At 38.2% G+C, this 23,480-nt stretch overlaps 1 protein-coding gene across 1 annotated transcript; it reads left to right on the top strand.

Annotated features, from left to right (window-relative positions):
- The first annotated feature begins 6,501 nt into the window (after positions 1–6,501).
- Positions 6,502–23,129, top strand: mocs1 (molybdenum cofactor synthesis 1). Its single transcript, XM_084743021.1, has 11 exons — positions 6,502–6,785; positions 11,540–11,651; positions 12,564–12,731; positions 14,521–14,685; positions 17,532–17,593; positions 18,270–18,381; positions 19,340–19,452; positions 19,936–20,046; positions 20,133–20,253; positions 20,807–20,854; positions 21,908–23,129. Exons 1-11 carry the CDS (start codon positions 6,579–6,581, stop codon positions 23,023–23,025), a joined length of 2,337 nt encoding a protein of 778 aa, XP_084599147.1. The 5' UTR covers positions 6,502–6,578; the 3' UTR covers positions 23,026–23,129.
- Positions 23,130–23,480: the final 351 nt, after the last annotated feature.

Genomic DNA, 23,480 nt, shown 5'->3' with positions numbered 1-23,480 from the left:
TAGCAGTTTTTCTACATAGGTAATTTTAGTGGTTGTTCTTTTAAAGATTATTTTTTGGGCTTTTGCCTTTATTTGGATAGGGACAACCGAAGACATGACAGGAAAGGGGACAGAGAGAGGGGGAATGACATGCAGCAAATGGGCCACAGGCGGGAATCGAAACAGCGACCGCTGCAGAGGACCAACAGCCTCAGTACATGAGGCGAACGCTCTACAAACTGAGCTATGGGAGCACCCTTAGTGGTTGTTCTGTGTAGGTAACGTTAGCAGTTGTTCTATGTAGGTAATGTTAGTCTGTGTAGGTAACATTAGCGTTTGGTTTTACCTGTAAACGTTTCTTTAAATTAGATGTTTAGACAAGATAATGACAAAACTGCCTCCAAGTGAAAGCATTTTTTCAAAGCGATAATGAATTGGCACCTGTCAGATCAGATGGTTTCACTGAGATCAGTGGTGTTCAGACTTGTGAAGTGTTGTTATGTGTGAACATGGCACATGGTAGTATATCGTTCTTTATTTTAAATTGCATTTTAAAATAGTAATCACGCTAATGCTCCTGCTGTAATGTGATTATTTTTTTTATCCTGTTACATATAATCCATTACTCTATAAAGCCTGTTTAAATGTAAGAAAACTGGAGATGATATATGGAATAACATGCTGGTTCACTGTTCAGCAGAGGCTGTGGCCTGTGAGGGCCTTCTGACACCCACTGCTGGTCCTTCGTGGCCTGTGCGCTGACCCAAGACATTGACTTCTGAACAATACCTCAGCAGAATCACCTCTGATCACCTCTACAGGCTTATCACCATGTGAACTGAGTCAGTTAGAATATGGTTCACCTCACTGTTGAGATGTGAACGCCAGATTTAAAAAACTGCACATGATTTCGATAAAACTGGGCTCTGCAGATCATCTGTTTGCGGTATATAATTTTGAATAATTTTGAATTTCTGCAGCATGAAACTGGGTTTTTCAAGCCCAGAGTAGCTTAGATGTAAATGGGGCTGATTTGCACAAGGTAATGGAGGTATTTACTGGCAGGGCTGAACTCAGCAGGGCTACTACAAAAATATGTACTACAGACAAACAGCTTTTTAGTCTGCATGAGGTGTGGTGATTATAATACAATACCCCTCATCAGGAAACAGAAACACTGTGCAGATCCAACAGTTGGTCCTCCTATTCATAGCTTTGGCTCGGCTGGAACCTTTCACAGATATATGGACTAGATTTTCCAGGAAATAGAAATAGAAATTAAAAAGAAAATAGCCAGAACATTCACTTTCATACCCTCCTCCATTTAATATTCAATTTACACACTAACAGTCTATCGTTTTGTATCATAACATATGATTACATCACACTCATGGTTATTGATCTATTTGATGGTATTTGTTTTGTTTTGTAGCACGTTTTTTTTCTGTAATTTGCTCCTTTGTTAATTTTTCTGTAGCACATTACTTGTCTGTTTTCAGTGTGCTTTCATATGCTCAGCATTTCAATAAAGCAATTTGAATTTGTTGATTATCACCCTTTCTTGAGAATTGGGACCAAGCAATTGATTGTGCCAGAAAACACCCTTGTCCCAGAGTAGAATTTACAAATTCAAACAATTTAAAAAATGTGTTAAAAGTCTTCAAAATCTAAAACAAACAACACCCACTGATACTGAAAATGTTGGCCTTTCAAAGTTTTTCCAGATTTCCATCGACTGTCAGATTTTTGATTTGATTATTTAAACAGGCATAGAAAGAGATAGCTATACCCAAAGGACCCCTGTCTCATTTCCTGGTTTAAAAAGGTGGAAATACTGCTCAAGTACAGGTGTACTTTTTATTTTTTTGACAAATCTGTTAAATATTGCTATCAGATGCATCTCAACAATAACATGTCAACTCTGTAGCCCTTCTAAATCAAAATTAAATAAGAATTATGGTTAAAAAAATGTGTGTTTTTATCAGCATGAACAAAACTCTGTGCAACTTTAAAACAATAAAACGGCTGCTCGCTACGAGTATGCTGTGAAATGACAAAAACATCTGTCATCTCCATAAGATGACATCAACAAGGTTTGCCCGTTTCATGGTTAAATAGTGACGAGTTTGATCTTTTAAAATATATTCTCTAGCATAACTGATGAGTAACAAACAAATCAAAACACTCTCAAAATACACTTTTGTCCTACTTCTCAAGAATGAATGCTATAAATTAGAGTTCTTCCAAAATATGGCTCCAGTAACAAAATGCTCTGTGATTCTATTATCTGATATGCCAGTCTGTATATTTCTCTTCTTCAGTGCTGTGTACGCTCCAAAAAACAAACTCAAGGTTGTACTGCTCTCTAGTGGCTGCATCACACACTGTAATAAACCTGTTTTCTTTAGGTTGCTATAAGTTGAGTGTATAATAGTTCATACTGAGCCCTACTTGCACTACTGTGTATTTTTACATTATTATATATATAATACACTTTTTACTTTATTTTATACTATTACTTATATTTATCTTATTATTATTGTCCTGTCTTTTATTACTTAACTTGCAAATTTTTTAACTTACTCTTTAATGAAGCTTCCCAGCAAAAGTTTTTCACACAATCGTACTTGTATAACCAGTGTGACAATAAACATCTTGAATCTTGAATCTGTAAGGGCTCAGAACATTATGATTGCAGTATACTGAGGGTTGGGAGGGTTATGTCAAAAATATAGTTCGATACACTTAATAATTACCTGTTAAACTGTAGCCAATAAGTATCACAATATTAAAGGAATGGAACTTGATTACTTTCTGTTACTTTTGGATTACTTCACTACCAAATATGGTGAACTTCTTCAACCTAATGTAAAGTTTTATGTTGTTGTAGGTTTATTAATTGTTTGTCTACTTCCTTTGTTATGTGGGAATGCATATTTAGATTAGCAGAATGCTAATTATGTATATTTAAATGTACTTTGTTAAGTAGCTACTTATACTTAACACTTAAATTAAGTAAACTGCCATGAACTTATTCCAGTTCTAGGACTGGTATTTTTACTCACACACCATCCCGACCACCAGCATCACCTACAGCAGTAGCAGCAGATTCTCACTAAATGTTACTGTAATCTGATTGCGGCTTTTTTAAAATCTATAACTGTAGTGGAGTACAGTTACCTTTTTTTTGTATCCAGATTACATAATCCTGTTACATGTAATTCATTACTAGTTATTACTAGTTGACTTCTCTGTGAAACCCAAACTGAAATGGGATTTTTTTTATCTTACACAGTACTAAAAGTTTTCAGCCCTGGGGAAGAATGTGACCTCCTCCGCTGGGCAATGATGAACAAGCACTCGTGTTACACAGCTGGGAGGGATACGAATGTCAACAGGCAGTATAAAGACGTGTGTATACCCACATGTACCTTATACTGGTTTTGGGAGAAGAATGTGACATTTTTCCATCAGCTGTGATGAGCGAACACTTGTTTAACACAGTGTGGAGGGTTATGAGCTGGCTGAAAAACATGTCAGACAGTCTACAGAGATGTGTACCCTGTGTACACAGACCATCTCTGCCTTGCAGAGCCTGAATTCAGGAGAACATAGATTTGAAAGCTCATTTCAAGAGGCCACTAGCCACAGTTTGGCAGTCCCCTCCTCGATCCTTGGACAACAGAACTGCACCACGTTGCCAGTGCCCTCCTCCATCCTGTGACGGCAAAGCTGTTGGGTTTTTTGGGGAGGAATGTAATCTCCATCCATGAGCAGTGATAAACAAGCACTTGTTTGAAACAGTGGTGACTGCTTTGAATTAGCTGAAAAATATGTCAGACAGTCTAAAGATATGTGTATTCTGCATACACAGAAGTGCTCTGCTTTGAAAAGCCTGAATGCCATAAAACTTGTATGTCAACACTGATTTCAAGAGGCTAATTGCCCCAGTTCACCAGTCCCCTCCTCCATCATGTGATGGCACAACTGGTGCGAGCTGGCTCTAAATTATGTCAACAGGTGTTCTAATGACACACCCACCCCTGCTCACAGTAGTCAATCAATTAATACACTGATTTTAAGTCTGATTTCAAGAGGACCCACTCTCCAGTTTGCCAGTCCTCTCCACCATAATGATGAGGCCAATCTTGGGCCTTGGGCTTTTCTTAAATAGCTAAATTCAGAAACAGCCTTTGGACATGTTGACAATCAGACATGTTAGAAATTCTACATTCCAGCAATTGGTTCCATCAACCTTTGCAAATGCATGTTACCACATCCCTATAATTCCGGACTTAATTTCTGTGACCCAAGTGTTTGAACACGGAGAGCTGAACGCTGACCATGTCATGCGTTTACAATACCGCATCCAGCAAAGACACCGTCAAGACCAAACACCCGTGAGATATGATGAATGAGCACATGTTTCGCTCAGCTGGGAAGGCTGCAAGCTGTTTGCTAACTCTGACATTAAACACTCTAAAGTCATGTGCAGCCCCACTTACAGAGCACTGGACAGCATGGAAAAGCCTCTCCATGAGTACTTGGATGCCAAGGCCCACACACTACTACTGAACTATAATTCCAAACCAAATGTTCAAATGAATGTGTTAACATTAATACGATATGTGCAAACACCATGTCGGGGCTTTAGGAGACTTGGATTATAGCAGACAAGCAGTATGGAGGCTTTTTATGTTTGTATTCTGTTATTTTTATGCGTTTGAAAACCGGTCGCCTCTCACTTCAATTGTTTGGGAGATTCTGCAACACTGTTTTTCTGTGAAACTCTAGCAGTGTTTTGTGAACTAAAAAAAATAAACCCAACCTTCAACTGACATAAGGGTGAGTAGATAATGACTGAATTTTCATTTCTGGGTGAACTATCCCTTTAACACATTCTTAAATTGTTTGAAGCTGTGAACTCTTGTGGGACAAGGGTGTTTTCTGGCACAGAGCAAGTTTAGATATAAAAAAAAAGTAAAGCAAACTATAACATTTCATAAATTGCATATATGCCATTTATATAAATCCCTAAAGAATACATCTGCACCACAAAATTGGAATTACAATAGTAGTTTTAATCATTTTAAAAGATTTTTGGGAGGCCGAGGACGCAATTTCTCCCAGTTTTCAGGAATGGGTGGTATATAAACATAATTTCTAGGCAACAAGGCAAGTTTACAAGATATTTACTCATTAAAATGAAAATGTATGTAATGGAATGTTTCCAGCACCTTGTTGAATCATTTCCTTTCAGCTCAACTATCGTGCTTGGTAACTTAAAGTTTTTTGAGGCATACAGTACATCCATAATATTTTACTGACTCCAGTCTCTCATGGGTCGACTACAACTTCAGCTCTTAATGTTCCTGATGTGAAAAGAGAATGGAAATTGTGCCAACACACACAACTGCATGTGTGTAAGGTCCATGCCCCACACACAAGAAATTACACTTTTGTGCAAGAATGGATTACCACATGAACAAACCTGGCAGCAATCCTGGGGCACTCCAGCAGCATGGATGGCCACAGATTAACCATGAGTGAATTAGTTACCTGCAAATAAATACTGAAATAGATTCTAAATGAGTTTCATCGGTTACTTTGTATTCAACATTAATATAGGCATACAGTGTATTTATTTATCCCCAGTTCTTGAGAATTATGACAAGTCATGAGCTACCAAAAAAAAAAAACCCTTTAAATTTTTAATATTAACACAACATTTATTCTTTTAAGGATATATATGAAATGTGTGTAATTCATGAAATGTTTTAGTTTGCTTTGGGGTTTTTTTTTCTAATCTTGCTCTGTGCCAGAAAACACCACTGTCCTAGACAAGAATTCCCAGCTTCCAACAATTTCAAAATTTATTAAAAGCCTTCAAAATCTAAAGCTAACAATACCTATTGATAACACAGGTATGAAAAAATGTGCTATTATCATCATCTTTCTTTCTCTCAAAGTGTTGTCCCTGTAAAGTTGTGTCCCAGATTTCAGTCCACTCTGTCAGATTTGTACAAAAACATGATTTAATCAGGCATAAAAAGGGTTAGCTTTGCTCAGAGCTCTCCTGTCTCACTTTCTGGTTGGTGGAAATTACTGCTCAAGCACTGGTAGACATATTTTTTCACAAATTCATCAAATAAAGACTACTCACTATGACTTTCCATGATGGAGACATCTACATATCATCATATTCAACCCCAGGCTAGGCCTAGTTCTTTTTTTTATTGTTGGTCTTTATTTTATCATTTATATTTTATATATTTTTTATGTTATACAATTTTAAATAATTAAAATCTGTATTTTATTCTAGGTATACACTAACAGTGAAAGACTATGCAAGTGCAAGTGTTGTTATTTTTGAATGTCTAATATTATATAATAATAATATCTGTGTCAGTATGTGATAATCTCCCTCGGACTACGCTACCCAGAGTGCATTGGCACTTGCGTGCGTCGGCACGATTGGCTGACGTAACCCCGCCCCTGGTACTCCCCTCCCGTCCTCGGCTGGTTAAGTGACATGTTTTACTGCAGTGGACCTCCGTCAACAACTAAAGAGGACAGTGAAGCTGACTGTAAATAAAAGTATGGCTGCTCCTGTTAGCATGTGCTGCCGCCTGTTTGATAGAAATAACACTTTAACACATTTCAGGAAACTCGCACGGTGCGTTAATATGAGTGTCCACCGACTGTATTCCAGTGCTACGCACAAAGAAAATAAACTTGAACTTGGAGACTCGACTTTAACTGCTGCCAACTTCTCTGCATCTCTGAAAACCAGGAGGTCCAGACAGGTAAAACTGACTGAAACACAAGTCATACATGGCGCCGAGGTCTGCACTGTTAGCTTCTGTTTAGCGACAGGCTAGTTTCTGTAATTATTAGCTAAGGTTAGTTAAAGACTGAAGGCATGTTGATGTCTAGTTGTGTGTCTGTCCGGGGCCTGATGAAGGTTTAACTAAGCTAGCTCCCACTGAACATTAATCCAGCAACTTCATGAATACGACAGTGTTGCAAAATGGTTTTATAGGAGGACAGCAGCAGTTTACAACTGTTAGTTGGTTTGCCTGCCTGTCTGGCAGGTGCTTCCACTATCAGTGACGGAATGAACTTTGAAAATGTGTTTGTAGTATTGTAAGAGTCCTCCTGAGCAGGAAACAGGTCTGTGGTTTAAATGATTTTCATTCAGGCCAGAGGATAAATATAAACTACTAGCTTCAGATTACTCACTTACAGCGTGTTTTCATAACAGTTTCTACTCACAAGTCTTCTCTGTGATGAACAGTTAAATAGGGCTGCAAATAACGATTATTTTCATTGTCGATCAATCTGTCGATTATTTTCTCATCTTGTCAGTTAAAAAAAATGAGTGCAAACTTGTCTCTCTACGTCCAGACCTGTTTTTCAAGACTTTCTTGTAACAGTAATTTTCAATAAGAATCAATCTGTCTATCATTTTCTTGATTTATTGATTAGCCGTTTGGTCCATAAAATGTCAGAAAATTGTGAAAAATCTTGAACAGTGTTCCCCAAAGTCCAAAATGATGTCCTCAGAAACCAGAAAATATTCACATTTAAGAATTTTGACTTTCCTTTCTTGCAAAAATAACTCAAACCGATTAATCAATTATAAAAATAGTGGGCGATTAATTTAATGATTGATTAATAATTGATTATTTGATAAATTGTTGCTGCTGTAATACCAGTTAGAAAAACTGTGTTCAAAATATCACTTAAAATATTCTGATTTTAAGGTGTGATCCAAACATCCAAACAACTTGTTTATAAAATGTCAGAAAATGGTGAATAATGTTGGCCTGTCATAAAGGAGTAGAGGAACCAGAAAATATTCACATTTAGGATGGAATAAGAGAATATTGTTTTTTTTGTTTTGTTTTTTCTTAAACGATGCAAACTGATGAAGCCTTCATCAGAATAGTTGATGATGATCAATTTATCCATTAATAGCTGCAGCTTCACAGTTAAATCAGTCACACAGAGTCAGCAACCCTCTAATTCTAACACATCCACTTACCTCCATTATAGATCATATATTTATAGTTTATCTGTTTTTTACATGTACATATCATCGTTAGGGCTGGGAATTGTTTAAAAAATATTATACCAGTGCCCTTAAAATGATACCGATACAGATGTAGTACTTCATTCAATACCTTTTTTCAAAGGTTCCTCTTTATGAAGAGTGCTTGCAGTGATTGACTATAAACAAAACCATATGAATAGTATTTTTTTCTAGACCTGGATACCAAAAGGATCAAATTCAGGTATTGTATGACTGGAGAAGTTTCGATGCCACTTGGTACTGGGTTATTTAAATTGATACCCTAATCTGATTCCCAGTCCTGATAATCACCCAGCACTGATAGTCACTGTCAATATAAATCATAAATAATGTATATATTGTATAGAGACATGTATACATGAAAATACTGTAAATATTGTTCACTCATATTATTCTACCCATTCAGTCTGTATTTCCTTTGTAATGTTCACAACATCCAAACACTTGACCACTTGACTTGTTTCTTTATTACATTTTTCACATAACAGAGCTTTCAGTCATACGACCTCATAGTCCTATGAATTAATTAACAAATTAAAAGAACAAAAAAAACTATCTGTATGTATGTATATAGATGTATATACTCTTGAACCATGCTAACCTTAAAAGATCAAACTCTTGGCTGTTAAACCTTGTAACCAGCCAGCCTCCTACTGATTACATTTTTTTTAATTAAATGTAAGATGTTAATTCTGCCAGAAGCAAAATCTGATGGAGATCACATCTTACAGAGTTTAAAATTATTATTTTTTGTTTTTTTAATTTTACAGCATAGTCGGAGTGAGCAGTCATTTTATTTTTCCGCTTAATGCTGACCAGAATACACATTTTTAAACCATAATACTTATTTAGCTTTGATTTAGAAGGGCTACAGAGTTGACATGCTACGGTTGAGACACATCTCATAGCAAAATTGTTTAATGAATTTGTCGAAAAATAAAAAGTTTGCCAGAGCTTGAGCAGTATCCCCGAACTTCTTAAACCGGGAAGAGAAGAGACAGGAGTCCGTAGGGTGTAGCTGACCATTTTTATGCCTAATAAAATCAGGTTTTTGCAAAAAAATCTAATGGAATTGATGAAATCTGGGCATCTGCAGCAGAGCAGGTTCAGCTAGGGACGAACATAGCACTGTGATTTTCATTGGTATTCCATTATAATACTTTCTTATTACATCAACCCATTCCATTTAGTTAAACATATATCGATATAGAATAACACAAGTCCACTTTTGTATAAAAGTGTCCATTTGCAGTTGTAGACTTGCAATCATTTGTTCTATTATGTTGGCTAAATCCCTTTCATTTTCTGCATCCATCTAGATTATAGTTGGTGGTTTTGCATCCTTCCTGTTCACTATTATCATTTTCAGTATGTACTCATTCGTGCTATATCTCTTTAGGTACAGCTCCTACCACAGATAACAATGGACAAATGTTCAACATTTAATTCTATAAATTTGTCAGTTTCTTTTTTAACAATTGAATTATTGAACAATCCCAAATATGTGTGTGGTCCCCAAATAGTACTGCTATTTTTTCACATTCGTGTGTACACAACAGTCCTGTCTACTCTGTCTTTATTCGTTCAGCTTTGTTCTAACTGTTATATCTGGTCTATTCTGTCAAAGAACATTGAGAGCAAAGAAAAAGCAGTCAAATTCCATTGTATGTGTGCACGCTCTTGGCCAATAAAGCTGATTCTGACGCTGATTTTCCACACAATAAACGGGGATGCATAAATCTTCAGTATTGGGTCCAGTGATTAAATTCAATGTCTAACCTACCATTGAGTCACGTGCTTGCCTTTGTGCTGATGACTTCTGACATAACAGCTACCCACTGTTGACAGTCAAAGGTCAGGAGCCATTTTCTAAGCCACGTGCAACCCTCTCTGTGCCACTGGCTGATTTAGTGAAGCCCTTTGGTGACTTGATACTTTTATTGAAATGCAGTTCCTCAAGTCGACCTTAGGATGGAATAGAATATATCTTTATTATCACATGTTTATCACATATTAGTGTTGTAAATCAACATCAATAAACATCAGTACTAAATATTTGAAATGCTTACAATACTTATTTTTCACAGTATCAATACTCCAGTACTCACGGTCGGAGAGTACCAGCTGCAATAAAGTGCAGCTGGTACTCTCCGACCGTGAGTTGACTACAGCCGCATTGGTTAATTGATTATTAATCTATCATTAAATTGATTGTCAGCTTTTTTGACAATAGATTAATAAGTTTGAGTCATTTTTCAAGAGGAGAAAATGTCCATATTCTCTGATTTCAGCTTCTTAAATATGAATATTTTCTGGTTTCCTTACTCCTCCCTGACAGTAAACTGAATATCTTTGGGTTGAGGATGTCACCTTGGCCTTTGATCAACAGTTTTCATTAATGGAGAAAATGATCAACAGATTGATCAATAATGAAAATAACTGTTATGGGAAAGACTTGAAAAATATTTTTTGCGTGACAAGATTGTAACAGGATTGATTAATCAATTAACAAATATTTTTTAAGACAAAAAAAATCCAAATTCTCTGATTTCACTGTCTTATTGTAAAAAAGAAAAAGAAATACAGCTCAGTGTCTTCACTTGCTCAATAAAAACACTTTTAATACACTGAAACAGTTTATTATATACCTGAAGAAGAAATGCTGTGTACTAAATTAATGAGCAAGTGAAGACTGCAGCTGCTCTGGTGCAGAAATTTCTCTTTCTTTTTGACAAGACATACCCACTTCACCTATGCACTTGTTAAAAAGACTTTTCAGGTGTGCAAGAGATCTTTTTTTCTTAAATCTTAATATTTTCTGATTTCTTTACTCCTCTCTGATAGTAAACTGACTATATTTTGAAGACATCATCTTAGACTCTGATCAACATTTTTAAACATTTTCTGATATTTTATAGACCAAACGACTAATCGATTAACGAGAAAACAATCGACAGATTGATTGACAATGAATAGAATCATTAGTTGCAGCCCCAGATGTGACACATACCTCTGCAGTGTCCATATAGTCCCTCCTTCTCTTAGTCACTTAGTCATACTGCTGTCCTCTTCTCATCACTTGTCTCATTTGTTTTATCCATCCTCATGTTACAGCCTTGTTATATAAATCATTTAATAAAAATCAAAAATTTTGACTTTAATTATTAACTTAATTTTTCCCTGTGGTGTCAAAAACTGTACTAAATATTGATATTTTTTAAGGTATTTTATTAAAATTAGAAATTTTAGTGTTCCAACAACACTATCACACTTTGTTTTCCTACTAGTGTTTCTCACTTCAGGAGATCCAAGACATGAGAAATAAATAAATAAATGTGCAGAGAGCAGAGGACATCTTGTGTTTGATGCAAAATAAGATTACCTAGCAGTGTTACTGTACCCTCACTTATCAGGTGTTTCTGTGTATCACATCAGTTGCCATCGTCCTGTTGTCTTTATCCCCAGGAGATGCTAAGAGATGACAGCACGCTGCCCTTTTCAGCATTCTTGACTGACAACTTTGGCCGGAGGCATAGCTACCTGCGCATCTCCCTGACTGAGAAATGCAACCTACGCTGTGAGTAGATGGTACCACTGTGCCATGTTAAACTGTAGCTGCTTTGGTTTATTTTCCCTGGTGCTTGAAGAAACTACATTTAGTAATAAAGATTCTACTGCTGCTGCTACAGCTTAGTGATGATGTTAGATCTCAGTGTTCCTCATGGGAATGCAGTTTCCCCTCTCTTGACAGTCAGGGTCAGTTGCACAAAAGCGTCTGGAACAGGTGGGGAGTCACAAATGCTTCAACAGAAGGATTTTTGTTGAAAAGGATGCAGAACATTTGCCATCTGATTGAAGAACATTCCAAACACAGTCACACCTTAAAATCAAAACATTAACGTGATGTTTTGAACATAGTTTTTCTAAATGGAATTAGAGCTGCAATGATTAATCATATAATCAATTGTTAATCGATTATTAAGTTAATCGCCAATTTTGATAATCAATTAATCAGTTTGAGGTATTGTTGTAAGAAAGGAAAATTCTCTAATTCTAGCTTCTTAAATGTGAATATTTTCTGGTTTCTGAGGACATGATCTTGGACTCTAGAGAGCACTGATCAGCATTTTTCACCATTCTCTGACATTTTATGGACCAAACAACTCATCGATGAATCAAGAAAATGATAGACAGATTGATCGATAATGAAAATAATAGTTACAACTTCAGGAAAAAAAAAATCCAGGCATGTCTCTGCACAAATCACATCTTTCTTCTGGAGGAGGATGCCCTGAGATCCCCCTACAAAGGACCGGTTTCTAAAACATGTCGCCTCCACCTTTTTTAACCTCTTATGAGTTTGCAGGTCTGCACTTTGCATTGATGATAATGAATTGATGATCATTAATGTGTGAACTGGTGATAATGTAGGATAGAGGCATCTGTTGAGTGGAATACCACAGCTTTTACCTTCTTTGTCCATTTGCAGGTCAGTACTGCATGCCAGAAGAGGGAGTGAAGCTCACGCCACGGGGCCAGCTGCTGTCCTCCTCGGAGGTACTGACACTGGCCCGCCTCTTCGTCCAGGAGGGGGTGGAGAAAATCCGCCTGACTGGTGGAGAGCCCCTCATCAGACCTGATGTGCTGGATATCATCTGTAAGGAACCCAGTGAAAAATACAGTTCATAGACACCGGTGTTAATGTGCATTAAGGTGTGTTGTCCTTTATGATCCTGGTGAGCTGCAAGTATATTTACACTACACTCTTAGGAATCATAAAGCCAGTTTCACTGAGAGGAGAGGATCAGGACCAATTCTCCATGCATGCCTCCAGATTAAGACTTATGCGAGCAAAATTGTTTGTTGCACCACAGCTCTGTTTTTAGTCTACTGGCATATTAACACACCATTTTAATTTTACAGCCTAATTTGTAGATTAACCGATGCAGCCTCTGCCTCTGAGGATCCTGTTCTGAGACCAGCACTCGTGAGAGCAACATTAAAGCATGACATGAATGAACAAAGCGGTGTGGTGTTCCCGATCGGTAACGTCTCTGTAGAACAAAGGACCACAGGCTGCCAACAGCCCCATAAAGATCAGTGATTATCACTGAGTCATGTGACAGGCCATCACTGCAAACTGAAATGACCCTCATTAAAGTTTACTGCAGTAGATGATCTTAATTAAGTCAGAACAGAAACCAGACTTGTGATCTCTTCTATTTGTTGCTGTTGTTCTCTGATAATAGAAAAAAATAGTTTTTTTTAGGAAATTTGATTATACATGTTTCAGAGATGAGTCATGTGGTTGGTGTCATGGTGATTCATTTTTAATTTTAAAGGGATAGTTTGGATTATTTGTTGTGGAGTTGTATAAGGTGCTTATCGATAGTCTACCGACAGGAGATGTCAGTTGACACACCTCACAGTTTGGAAAAGCAGAAACAAGTACCAGTACCAGCTAAGCAATGTATTGCTATGGTCAAGGTCAGCAACAAGATGTGTTTTAGCCACCTAAAAATAGACCCATATAAAAAAACAGTATCAGTTAAAGTGTGTGCTATACTTAGAATATTGTCACAGCTTTACCTTCCCATCAGACAGCCTTTTCTGACAGGAAACCACCATTATTAATCTTTCTCACTCAACTATTGATAAATTTACCTCTCAGAACATGGGAGGTGCTGTTCTACTGCTGCCTTGTCTTGTTATTTGGTTTATTGTGTGACTTTGCTGAATCCCAACTAACCAAAGTCACAATAACACAAACAGTCTGACTGTGGCAGCAGTAGACCAGCAACAACTTTTATTTCTGTATAACAGACTGTTTGCTGTGGATGCTGTTCTGATGAGCGAGACTGGAGGGGAAATAAAATCATTTTTAAATCCATAAAATCCCTTTTAAATTTAAATTTTGTGTCTTTTTTCTTTTTTGGTCAGTAACCATGTAATAAGTGGGATCATGTACAGTGAGCACTTCATAATTGCACAGTGAACCCCTGCAGGGTGATTCAAGACCAGCACCACCCTGTCAAGGTTTATTTCACAATAATGACCTACTCACTGTACATTATCCCTTACATACCACTTGTCAGTGTTTAATTTTGCTTTTGATAGCTGTGACCCATTTACCTTGGTCTTATTTATATATGCATACATAGAGAAAGCTCTTTCAGAGTTGTCAGTTTTCGTGCAGTTTGTGGGATATTATTAGCATAACACTTTTTAACTTTAATAACAATAATTTGTTATTTATTTATTTTTAGTTTTCTTGGGAAGTGCTACTGCATATGGAAACACATCTTGTATGTGTAAATGTGTAAAGCCTTGTGTGGCTCCAGTGGGAGCTGCAGAAAATCTGAAAAAATTGCCTGAAGTGATCCATCATTATTAGACATTTTACCACTTTTACTCTTCATGATCCCATGTTTGTTGTCCCTCTACAGCAGAACTGAGGAAGTTGGAGGGCCTGAAAACCATTGCAGTGACAACTAACGGCATGAACTTGGCCAGGCTTCTGCCTAAGCTGAAAGATGCTGGCCTCAACCTGATTAACATAAGCCTGGATTCTCTGGTCCCTGCCAAATTTGAGTTCATTGTCAGACGGAAAGGTACAGTAAAGTATTTGACCCACAATGCTGGCTACCAGACTTGATGGAAGTTTAAGTAATTGAAGCTTGAAATGTATTAAGCTGTGAATTGGTATGTAAAATAGGGCGATTAGTACAAGGACAGCAGGGCTGTTGCAGCCTTCTTTGTCTGTCAAAAACCACAAATATATTGTCAGCCTAAATCAGTACTGTGTATATGTGCCTGTTGTTGCAGGTCAGTCCCTTCAGGTTACTGAAGGAGCCTGTAAGCTCTAAACACACGTGGAGTGGAGGTGACAGCAGGGCAGAGCTGTGGGTGGTTGGCGTGTAGATGGTAGACACAGATGGACTGACTGAGATCTGGACTTGTAGGAGAGGAAAAGGACTTACACGTGGGAAAAAAAGCGTTGTCCGAGCCAGCCTTCTTCCACAACACATAATATTTTTTCTCAGTAAGAAGTTAAGCAGACATTAGATCTGTAGGTATAGCCAGTTGGAATGTTCCTGTTGGCTAATTTCCCTGTCATTTAATTGTAGATTTTAATTTAGAATTGTTGTCTAGTCTAAAAGAAAGAAAACGCTCAGAAAACAGTCAAAATTTAGCACTTTTTAATTAAGTCCCCAAATGCATTTGTATCTTTTTCGTTGTTTTTCATCTTGCTACGTCTTTTTCATCCTGTTACATCTCTTTTAAATTGTTCCATCTTTTCTGTACTGTTTTGTCTTTTTTGTGTTGTTATGTCTTTGATATTGTTTTTCTAGTCTATGTCTTGTTGCATCTTTTATGTTTTTTGTCATGGTAAGTCTACATTGCTTTTAGTCTTGTTATGTCTCTTTGGTGTTGTAAGGTCTTTTTTTGTCTTGTTTAATTGTTGTGTTGTAATTATTGTCTCACCCATTGAATTTGTTCTTGATGTTGGGGAAGCAGAGCACAGTGACATAAAAATAATCAATAATTCCCCTCAAATGCATTAAAACTATAGTAATAAGTAGACTTGCACCGATTAATCGGCAATGCTCGGAATCGGGCCGGTTTTCACGTGACTGGCCTTGACCGGTGACCGGCCGGTCAGCGTCACAAATCCGGTTCTGTGCCCGTCATGGTCACGCACATGTTCTGCACGATGGTCACGTCATGCCCGCAGCAGACAAACTGACCGTGACGTCAACACAGCGCTGATAACAGCTACACACTCTGACACGTCTGCTTGAAGATGGTGTCAGCGACAGATTCCAAGAACAGGATAAAGAGAAGACAGACAGACAACAACGAGACAGAGCAGCTGACAATGACGCAGAACAGCCGTTAAACTCTCTCGCGCTTCAGGCTAATGCTAGCAAGCTAGCAGCAGACTGCTGTTCACAGAGGGACAGTTAAAATCTCACCTCCTGTTCTGGCTGAAGAATAAACAACCTGTGTTGATGTGTTTCCTCAAACATTTTCTCATCCAGACTCCTTTAACTTCTGTGTCTGTTTTTCTCACGGCAAAGTTTTACTTCAAACTGTTGCACCGCGTTAGTCTCCGGTTTGTTTACATCCGCTTCCACAAAAGATCACGTGAAATCGCGTCCCGCGAAATCCCGCGAGATGATATCGCGAGATCACGTTCACCCAATTCACCCAATTCACCCATTTCATTAAAAAATATAATAAGGCCCGGTTGTAATCTGGATGATTTTGGAGAAAGTATTAAATGAATATTTAATAGTCAGTGTCTTATTATGAACACATTTACAAGAAAAGTTGCAAAAATGTTTGTGAATGCTGTCAATTACAGTTCTTAGAAAAACTGAAAATCGGAACCGGCCAAAATCGGAATCGGCCAAGAAAGTTGAAATCGGTGCAAGTCTAGTAATAAGCCTGTTTTGAAAATGTTAGCAGTGGAAAGTACAGATAGTTTTATTACAATGTAGGGAGTAAAAGTAAAAAGTTGTTGGAAAAATAAGTACTCAAGTAAAATACAGATACCTGAAAACTCTACTTCACACAGACACGGCCAAGGTCAGTGTCTCCAACTGTGCTACATTTCTCAAGTATTGATTTGTTCCTGTCAGGAGTCTACTTCAGTACTTGTACTCAGTTACTTCTCACCACTGGGACTTATGAGATGTCATCTTTGTCCCTGTTTTCCGATTACAAGAACATCTGTGCATTAGTGCAGGGAGAGGAGGGCTGGCCCCCTGCTATTGTTGGACAGCTGTAGAACATCTTCGAGGCAACAGACAGTATTTCTGGTTCTGACTAGCGAGGATAGTGACATTGAATCATTTGGTCAACTAACCAGACACATCCCTACTTGAACAGCCCAAAAGAAATCTTGTCTCTTGGCCCTCAGTTAGCTTATTTAGGATTTTAAATACATCACATGAGGCATTTCATTGTGATTATAAACCACAGCTCCTACAGAGAAGCTTATCAGCCAGTGTGTGTCTGCCTGGATTTGTGGGTTTTGTTCAGATGAAAACAAATGTAGAGTCTGACCTTGGCTGTTAGCTGTTAAAAAGCTCTGTCTGCAGCTGAGGGATTAGTTGGAGATGTTTACGTTGCTGTGGTTTGTGGCAAATCATGGTGGGCTTAATCAGATGTTAAAAAGCAGTGAACAGAGTAAGCTGAACTTATGTTGTAAAAGGCCTATAAAGCTGAAGCAGGTGGATGTTGTGACGTACGTGATACATGTTCTGATCTCAAGATTGCTTTCTGTCTCTGTGCATTATCATCTAAAACTTCCCACCAATCAAACATCATCTCCACCTTATTTTTGTATAGATATCACAAAATTAAAGATATTAAGCTATGATTGTTAATTACAAAATGTTGACATCTTATCAAAGTTTGAGCATTTCATTAACTTCTGTTTTTTTTCCAGGGTTCCACAAGGTCATGGAGGGCATTGATAAGGCCATCGAAATGGGCTACAACCCTGTCAAGGTACCTTGTTCATCTTTTCAAACTGGCTTTAAAGGGATAGTTAAGCCCAAAATCAAAAATACATTTTTTTTCATCTGGCAGAGTTTTGCATATATCAGCCTCAGAGATGTCTGTCTTCCCTCCAATATAATGGCAGTCCCTGTGCCACTGGCACTTGGCTCATAATTAATACAATGTAATTTAGCCTATTTCCCCCAGTAGATGCAACCTTAGAGCAAGGAAAAAGCACAGAGCACGAGTGAACGCTAATCCTGCTACAAGGGCCAAGAACCTTTCCAAAAGATGTGAAAGCTTCTCGTTGTCAGATGTTTTTCCTAAACTGAAATCAAATAAAACACCAAGGTTAGTTTATTTTGCTGACTGTCAATTTTTGACAAAATTCACTAGTACTGGAATCAGCTACTAAATTTCTGGTATTGTGACATCCCTACTGTGTATTTCAGCAAAGTCTTGTAACAGCTATAGGCTGTGTGAGGCATTGATTAAATATTGACGCATGCTTCTGCAGTCAGTTATTTCAGTTGTGCAGATACTCTTGTGGTGACTGAAATGTTTATCCAGCTGCAGTTTCAGCCTTGAGCTTGGTATCCTTACAGTTGAGAGTTAACAGGCTGCTGAAGAGATGAACACACAGCGCTGTAATAAGGGGCCTCCTGTTGTGTGCTGCCCTCTGCAGGTGAACTGTGTAGTCATGCGAGGCCTCAACGAGGACGAGCTGCTGGATTTTGTAGCGCTGACAGAGAAGAAGCCTCTGGAGGTGCGCTTCATCGAATACATGCCCTTTGATGGTGAGTGCTCACTTCACACAATATCTGATTACCTGTGGTGGAATGAAAGTCTGTGTTTAAGTACAAATTCTGTTAAATAACTGAAATATGTAGTATTTAGTTTAGTACAAGTATTAGTTACTTTTTAACTGCTGATGTTTAATGCATTATCAATAGTAGCATTGTTCTGCTAGTCGTCACAGTCACCTCTCCAAGCAAACCTTTGCCTGCTGCACTATTTTCCTTTATCTCTTTGTTTTCATTGCTCCATTTGGGATCAGGTAGCCTTATCGGCTACTAAAATCCAAATGAAAGGTTTGGATATCATTTCAAATAGTAGGCTTACTCAGTAGTGAATTATGATTTTAAAAATAGTGGTGTAGATTACATAGTGTCATGCATATTTAAAGTGGTAGTTTCACTCAACACCCTGATCTCCAGTTCACAAAACACTCCTGGAGCTTCAGTGGAAAACAGCGTTGCACCCAAATCCAGTACAACTGAAGTGAACGGTGACCACTTTTAAAATGTAAAAAAAAAATAGTTTATCATTACACATGAGAAATTAATATAGCTAATTAATATAACATACTTATATATAATATATCTCATTTATGTACATAAATTCCTGTAATTATTACACACTGGTCCTTTAAGTATTTTATTTTTATTATTTTATTTTTATATATCTCTGTCCCACCATTTTTATTATGATTTTATTATTTTAACCTACATTTTATATGAGACTAGTCGTGATGAAGATATGAATAGCAAATGTAGTAAAAAGTAAAATTAAAAAGTAGATGACTGGCTCAAAAATATCCTTGAGTAAAGGGTAGAAGTACTGTTTTGAAAAAAGGAACATGAAAAGTATTCAGTTCTTAATAACTGCTTTTCTACTCATACCCATTGCTTGTAACTTGTTACTACCCACCCCTGACTGTAGACTGACTCACACTGCCTCTTCTCCTTTCTGCAGGCAACAAGTGGAACTTTAAGAAGATGGTGAGTTACCAGGAGATGCTGGACCGCATTAGGCAGCAGTGGCCCAACCTGGAAAAGCTTCAAACCGGACACACAGACACGGCCAAGGTCAGTGTCTCCAACTGTGCTACATTTCTCAAGTATTGATTTGTTCCTGTCAGGAGCTGGAACACTGGCAGAGATGATTTATTTTTTTATCGGCCTGATTTTCCTGAAATATAAATCAGGATGATGCTAGCACCGTACATTTGTGTTCAGACTGGTATGCATTATTTAATTTCACAGTTGAAATTTTTAGCTCCCTCTGAATCCTGCTGATCACCTGTAAGTCATTCAGAACACACTGTAGTATGTTAGCTGCAGACAAGCATTCGTGTGCTAGAAGTTGACTAATATGTTAGCCAACAGAAAAACTGAATCAACGTTGACAATCTTTTCTTATTTGTGGCCAGATCTGAGAAAAACAGTGTCTGAAGTGTCTGGTGATGGAGCCAAATCAAGCACCTTGTCATTGCTTTGATGTTTGAAATAATTTTTAGAGAAATCTTTCACAGGGATAATTGTTTGGCACTCTTCTGTGTCTTGTAACAGACGTTTAAAGTGCCAGGCTTCGCGGGTCAGGTGGGCTTCATCACCTCCATGTCTGACCATTTCTGTGGCTCCTGCAACCGCTTACGAATCACTGCAGATGGCAGCCTCAAGGTAAACAGTGCAGTTATTCTTTGTTAATAATCTCATTCGTGATTCTGGTTTTGGTGCCTTACACCTTCCTGTCCATGTCCTCTCAGGTGTGCTTGTTTGGGAACTCTGAGGTGTCCTTGAGAGACGTCTTGCGCTCCGGGGCATCAGATGAAGAACTGCTGCAAATCATTGGAGCTGCTGTGGGCAGGAAGAAGAAACAACATGCAGGTAGTAGAGTGTGTTCAGTTTGTTTCTATGCAGCAATTTGTGTGATATTCTTGCAAATTATTATATAGGAGTTCTACTGGAATGTAATTAATGCTGTATCCGACTCAGAATTTTGTCAGTTGAATTAGATTTACCTGTTTAATACAAATATTTGACCATTCAATCCTTTTTTCATATAAACTATTAAAGGCATAGTCCACCCAAAAAAAAACTGACTTTTCTTTTTTGAGTGAACTATTCCTTTAACTAACGCTTTCTTGAACTGCCAGACGGTTAATCGGTGGGATGTTCAGGATGACAGCAACATTCATGCAGTCCGGTCAACCAGCCAAGTTAACCTTCTGAGCTCATGCGTGCTAACTACGCTAACAACGGATCAGAAATGTGCAGCAGTTCAGGTGCTCACAGAAATGTCCCCAGAAACACACTGCACAAACAAAAAAAAAGACTGGTTGACCTGAAGAATCTTGGTCGGCTGAGGGGTCTCTGACTGATTACTTGAATATCTGACTTTCAGGGTCTTAATTAAGTATCTTCCTGCTTGCGTCTTCAGGCATGTTCAGTATCTCCCAGATGAAGAACAGGCCTATGATCCTCATTGGTGGGTGACATGGCTGTACGTACAAATCTCTGACACTCATTCTGTTCTGTCGCTGCTCAGTCTTGGTTTACTTGTTAGGTTATGGTCCTCATGGCCTGCACCACCATATTTATTTTCTACATTCATAGCCTAGTCTTAGTACATTATGCATTTGGACCAACGACTTTATGATTACATTTAAAAAGCCTAGAATTTAAAAATAGCCTACCAATTACTTCCATGTTTCATTTTTTTTGAAGACTTCGTCTAAAATGTCTGGTTTTAATCCATTTTTACATAATATTTGGGAAATGAAGGCAAAGATGTGGTGTGACTGTAAAAACTTGCTCAACTTGTTTAAATAAGGTGAAATTGTCAATAAAACACCCAGTATACTGGTTTGGCATTTAATCTTAAATTTTTTCAAAAACAGCGGCCTTTGACTGTAGAAGCAACATGATCAGGTGGTGTAACTGCTTTGTGTCAATTGATATAACCAGTATTTTTCATAAAACCATGATAATATGCAGCAAAATTAATGGGAAATAAAACCCAATTTACTATTGCAGTATAATAACAACATTTTAAACAGTTTTTGTATAATTTGGCAAAGATTATTTAGAAATAGGTGTTTTCGGCATATGTCTCCTACTCAGTATTGCAAAAACACACAAAATTTAAATTTAGAGAAAAAATAAAATCTGTTTATATTGAAAAGTTTTAAAATAAAGTGTTTATTTAAAGTTACACAACTTGACATTTTCAGGTGCATTCAGTCAAAAATTGTAAAAAATGTCAAATTACATGAAACTAACATAAAAAATATAAGGAAATATTTTAACAAAACTGATGCATGCTTTTAAAACAAGTTTGTAAAAGATTTTAAATTGAATTTAAATGCTCATCTCGCCAACCCTTATTTGCCATTGACCTTTTACATTTGAATTAACGATTACTAACTTTTATCTGAAGTTTACATAATGCATCTTGATCTAGAGGTCAGCTTTATATCCCATATATATCTAAATTTGAATGTGGGTTGTTTCCTTGACTAATATTCTCTTTTTCCAACAGGCACTACATCCCATAAGCTGTCGTCTCTGCCAAAGTCACAGGACAGTCAGAGAGCTCACCCCATTGTTCGCCAGCTTACAAACAACACATTCCTCTCTCCGACAGCAGCTCCTCACGTGGGCCGTCCAGGCAGCAGGAGAGTCCTGAACAGGGACGCTTTTTTGTGCCTTCCAGACTGCACTACTTTAACAGAGGTGGCCCATGTTTGCTGTCCCAGAACCTTGAGTGGGGGTACCCATGTTAGGTCCCATAACGGTGAAGACAAACCTAACGCGACTGACAACCGTCACAGTGTAGCACCCCTTCACTCCTCTGAGTTTGCTGATGGTCTCACTTTGACCAGTTGTCACACTAAGACTGCAAGTTCTATTATACGCACAAATGTCATGAGCTACATTAATGAAGACTGTCTCAGGTACGCACAAACCAGGGGTCCCAATGCTTTGAAGAGCCACTTACTCAGGACCCCAGGAATGCCAATACTTTGCACACTACTAATGAATGCCAAAATAAATGTTAAACACCACAGTGTTAGACTGTGTCACAATCACAGTTCCAGCCAAGAGCCCAGAATCAAACTTCGACAGTTTGGCTCTGATCAGACAAAGTCAGACATCAACAATCATCTCGAAGAAACCACGGAAGCCCAGCTGACACACACGGACGCCCAGGGCCGAGCCACAATGGTGGACGTCGGCGGGAAAGTTCCCACAAGTCGCACGGCCACGGCCCGTGCCACGGTCATCTTGGGCCCCGTCGCCTTCCGGCTGCTCCGGGACAACCAGCTAGCTAAGGGCGACGCCTTGGCCGTGGCGCAGCTGGCTGGCATCATGGCGTCCAAGCAGACCTCAGCCCTCATCCCGCTCTGCCACCCGCTCCCCTTAGACCACGCCTCTGTCACCTTTCACCTGGATGAGCTGCAGAACGCGGCGGTTGTCACGGCAACGTGTCGCACAACGAGCAAGACAGGAGTCGAGATGGAGGCTCTGACAGCCGTCTCTGTGGCAGCGCTGACCGTCTATGACATGTGCAAGGCAGTGAGCCATGACATCATCATCACAGATGTGAAACTGGTCAGTAAGACAGGCGGGAAGAGGGACTTTCATCGCAATCCTTGACCTCCTCCCCCACCACTGAATCCAACCACAACAACTGAGATTGAATCATTTGTAAGCAACTAAAAACTGCACCAATTTTCACTGGAACTTACATATTTTTCTGTAATCTAAAATTTCTGCCATCAGAATTATGTGAATTATAATCAATATATTGTAATTACTTGATCTGTCATTTGTACCACACTTTATGAAGCATGTCATCTGAGCAGTCTTAATGTTAAAGAATCAAAAATACATTTTTCACATTTTACCTCTTACCTATAGTGCTATTTATCCATGTGGATCAGTGGTGTCAAACTCCGTTTCATCCTGGTCCACATCAGTATTATGGTTGCCTTCAAAGGGCCAGTTGTAAATCAAAGACTATATACATGTATCTGCTTATCATTCTCATGTTATGCAATTGCCTCTGTATTCATTTATTGGTTGTAATAAGAACTAGGGCTAATTGTAAA

The sequence above is a fragment of the Lutjanus erythropterus genome, chromosome 18 (assembly GCF_056507025.1).
Source record: "Lutjanus erythropterus isolate fLutEry1 chromosome 18, fLutEry1.hap2, whole genome shotgun sequence".
In the NCBI taxonomy this organism is placed as follows: Eukaryota; Metazoa; Chordata; class Actinopteri; order Lutjaniformes; family Lutjanidae; genus Lutjanus; species Lutjanus erythropterus.
Note: the sequence above shows the minus strand (reverse complement) of the source record. Positions and strands in the feature narration are given on the sequence as shown.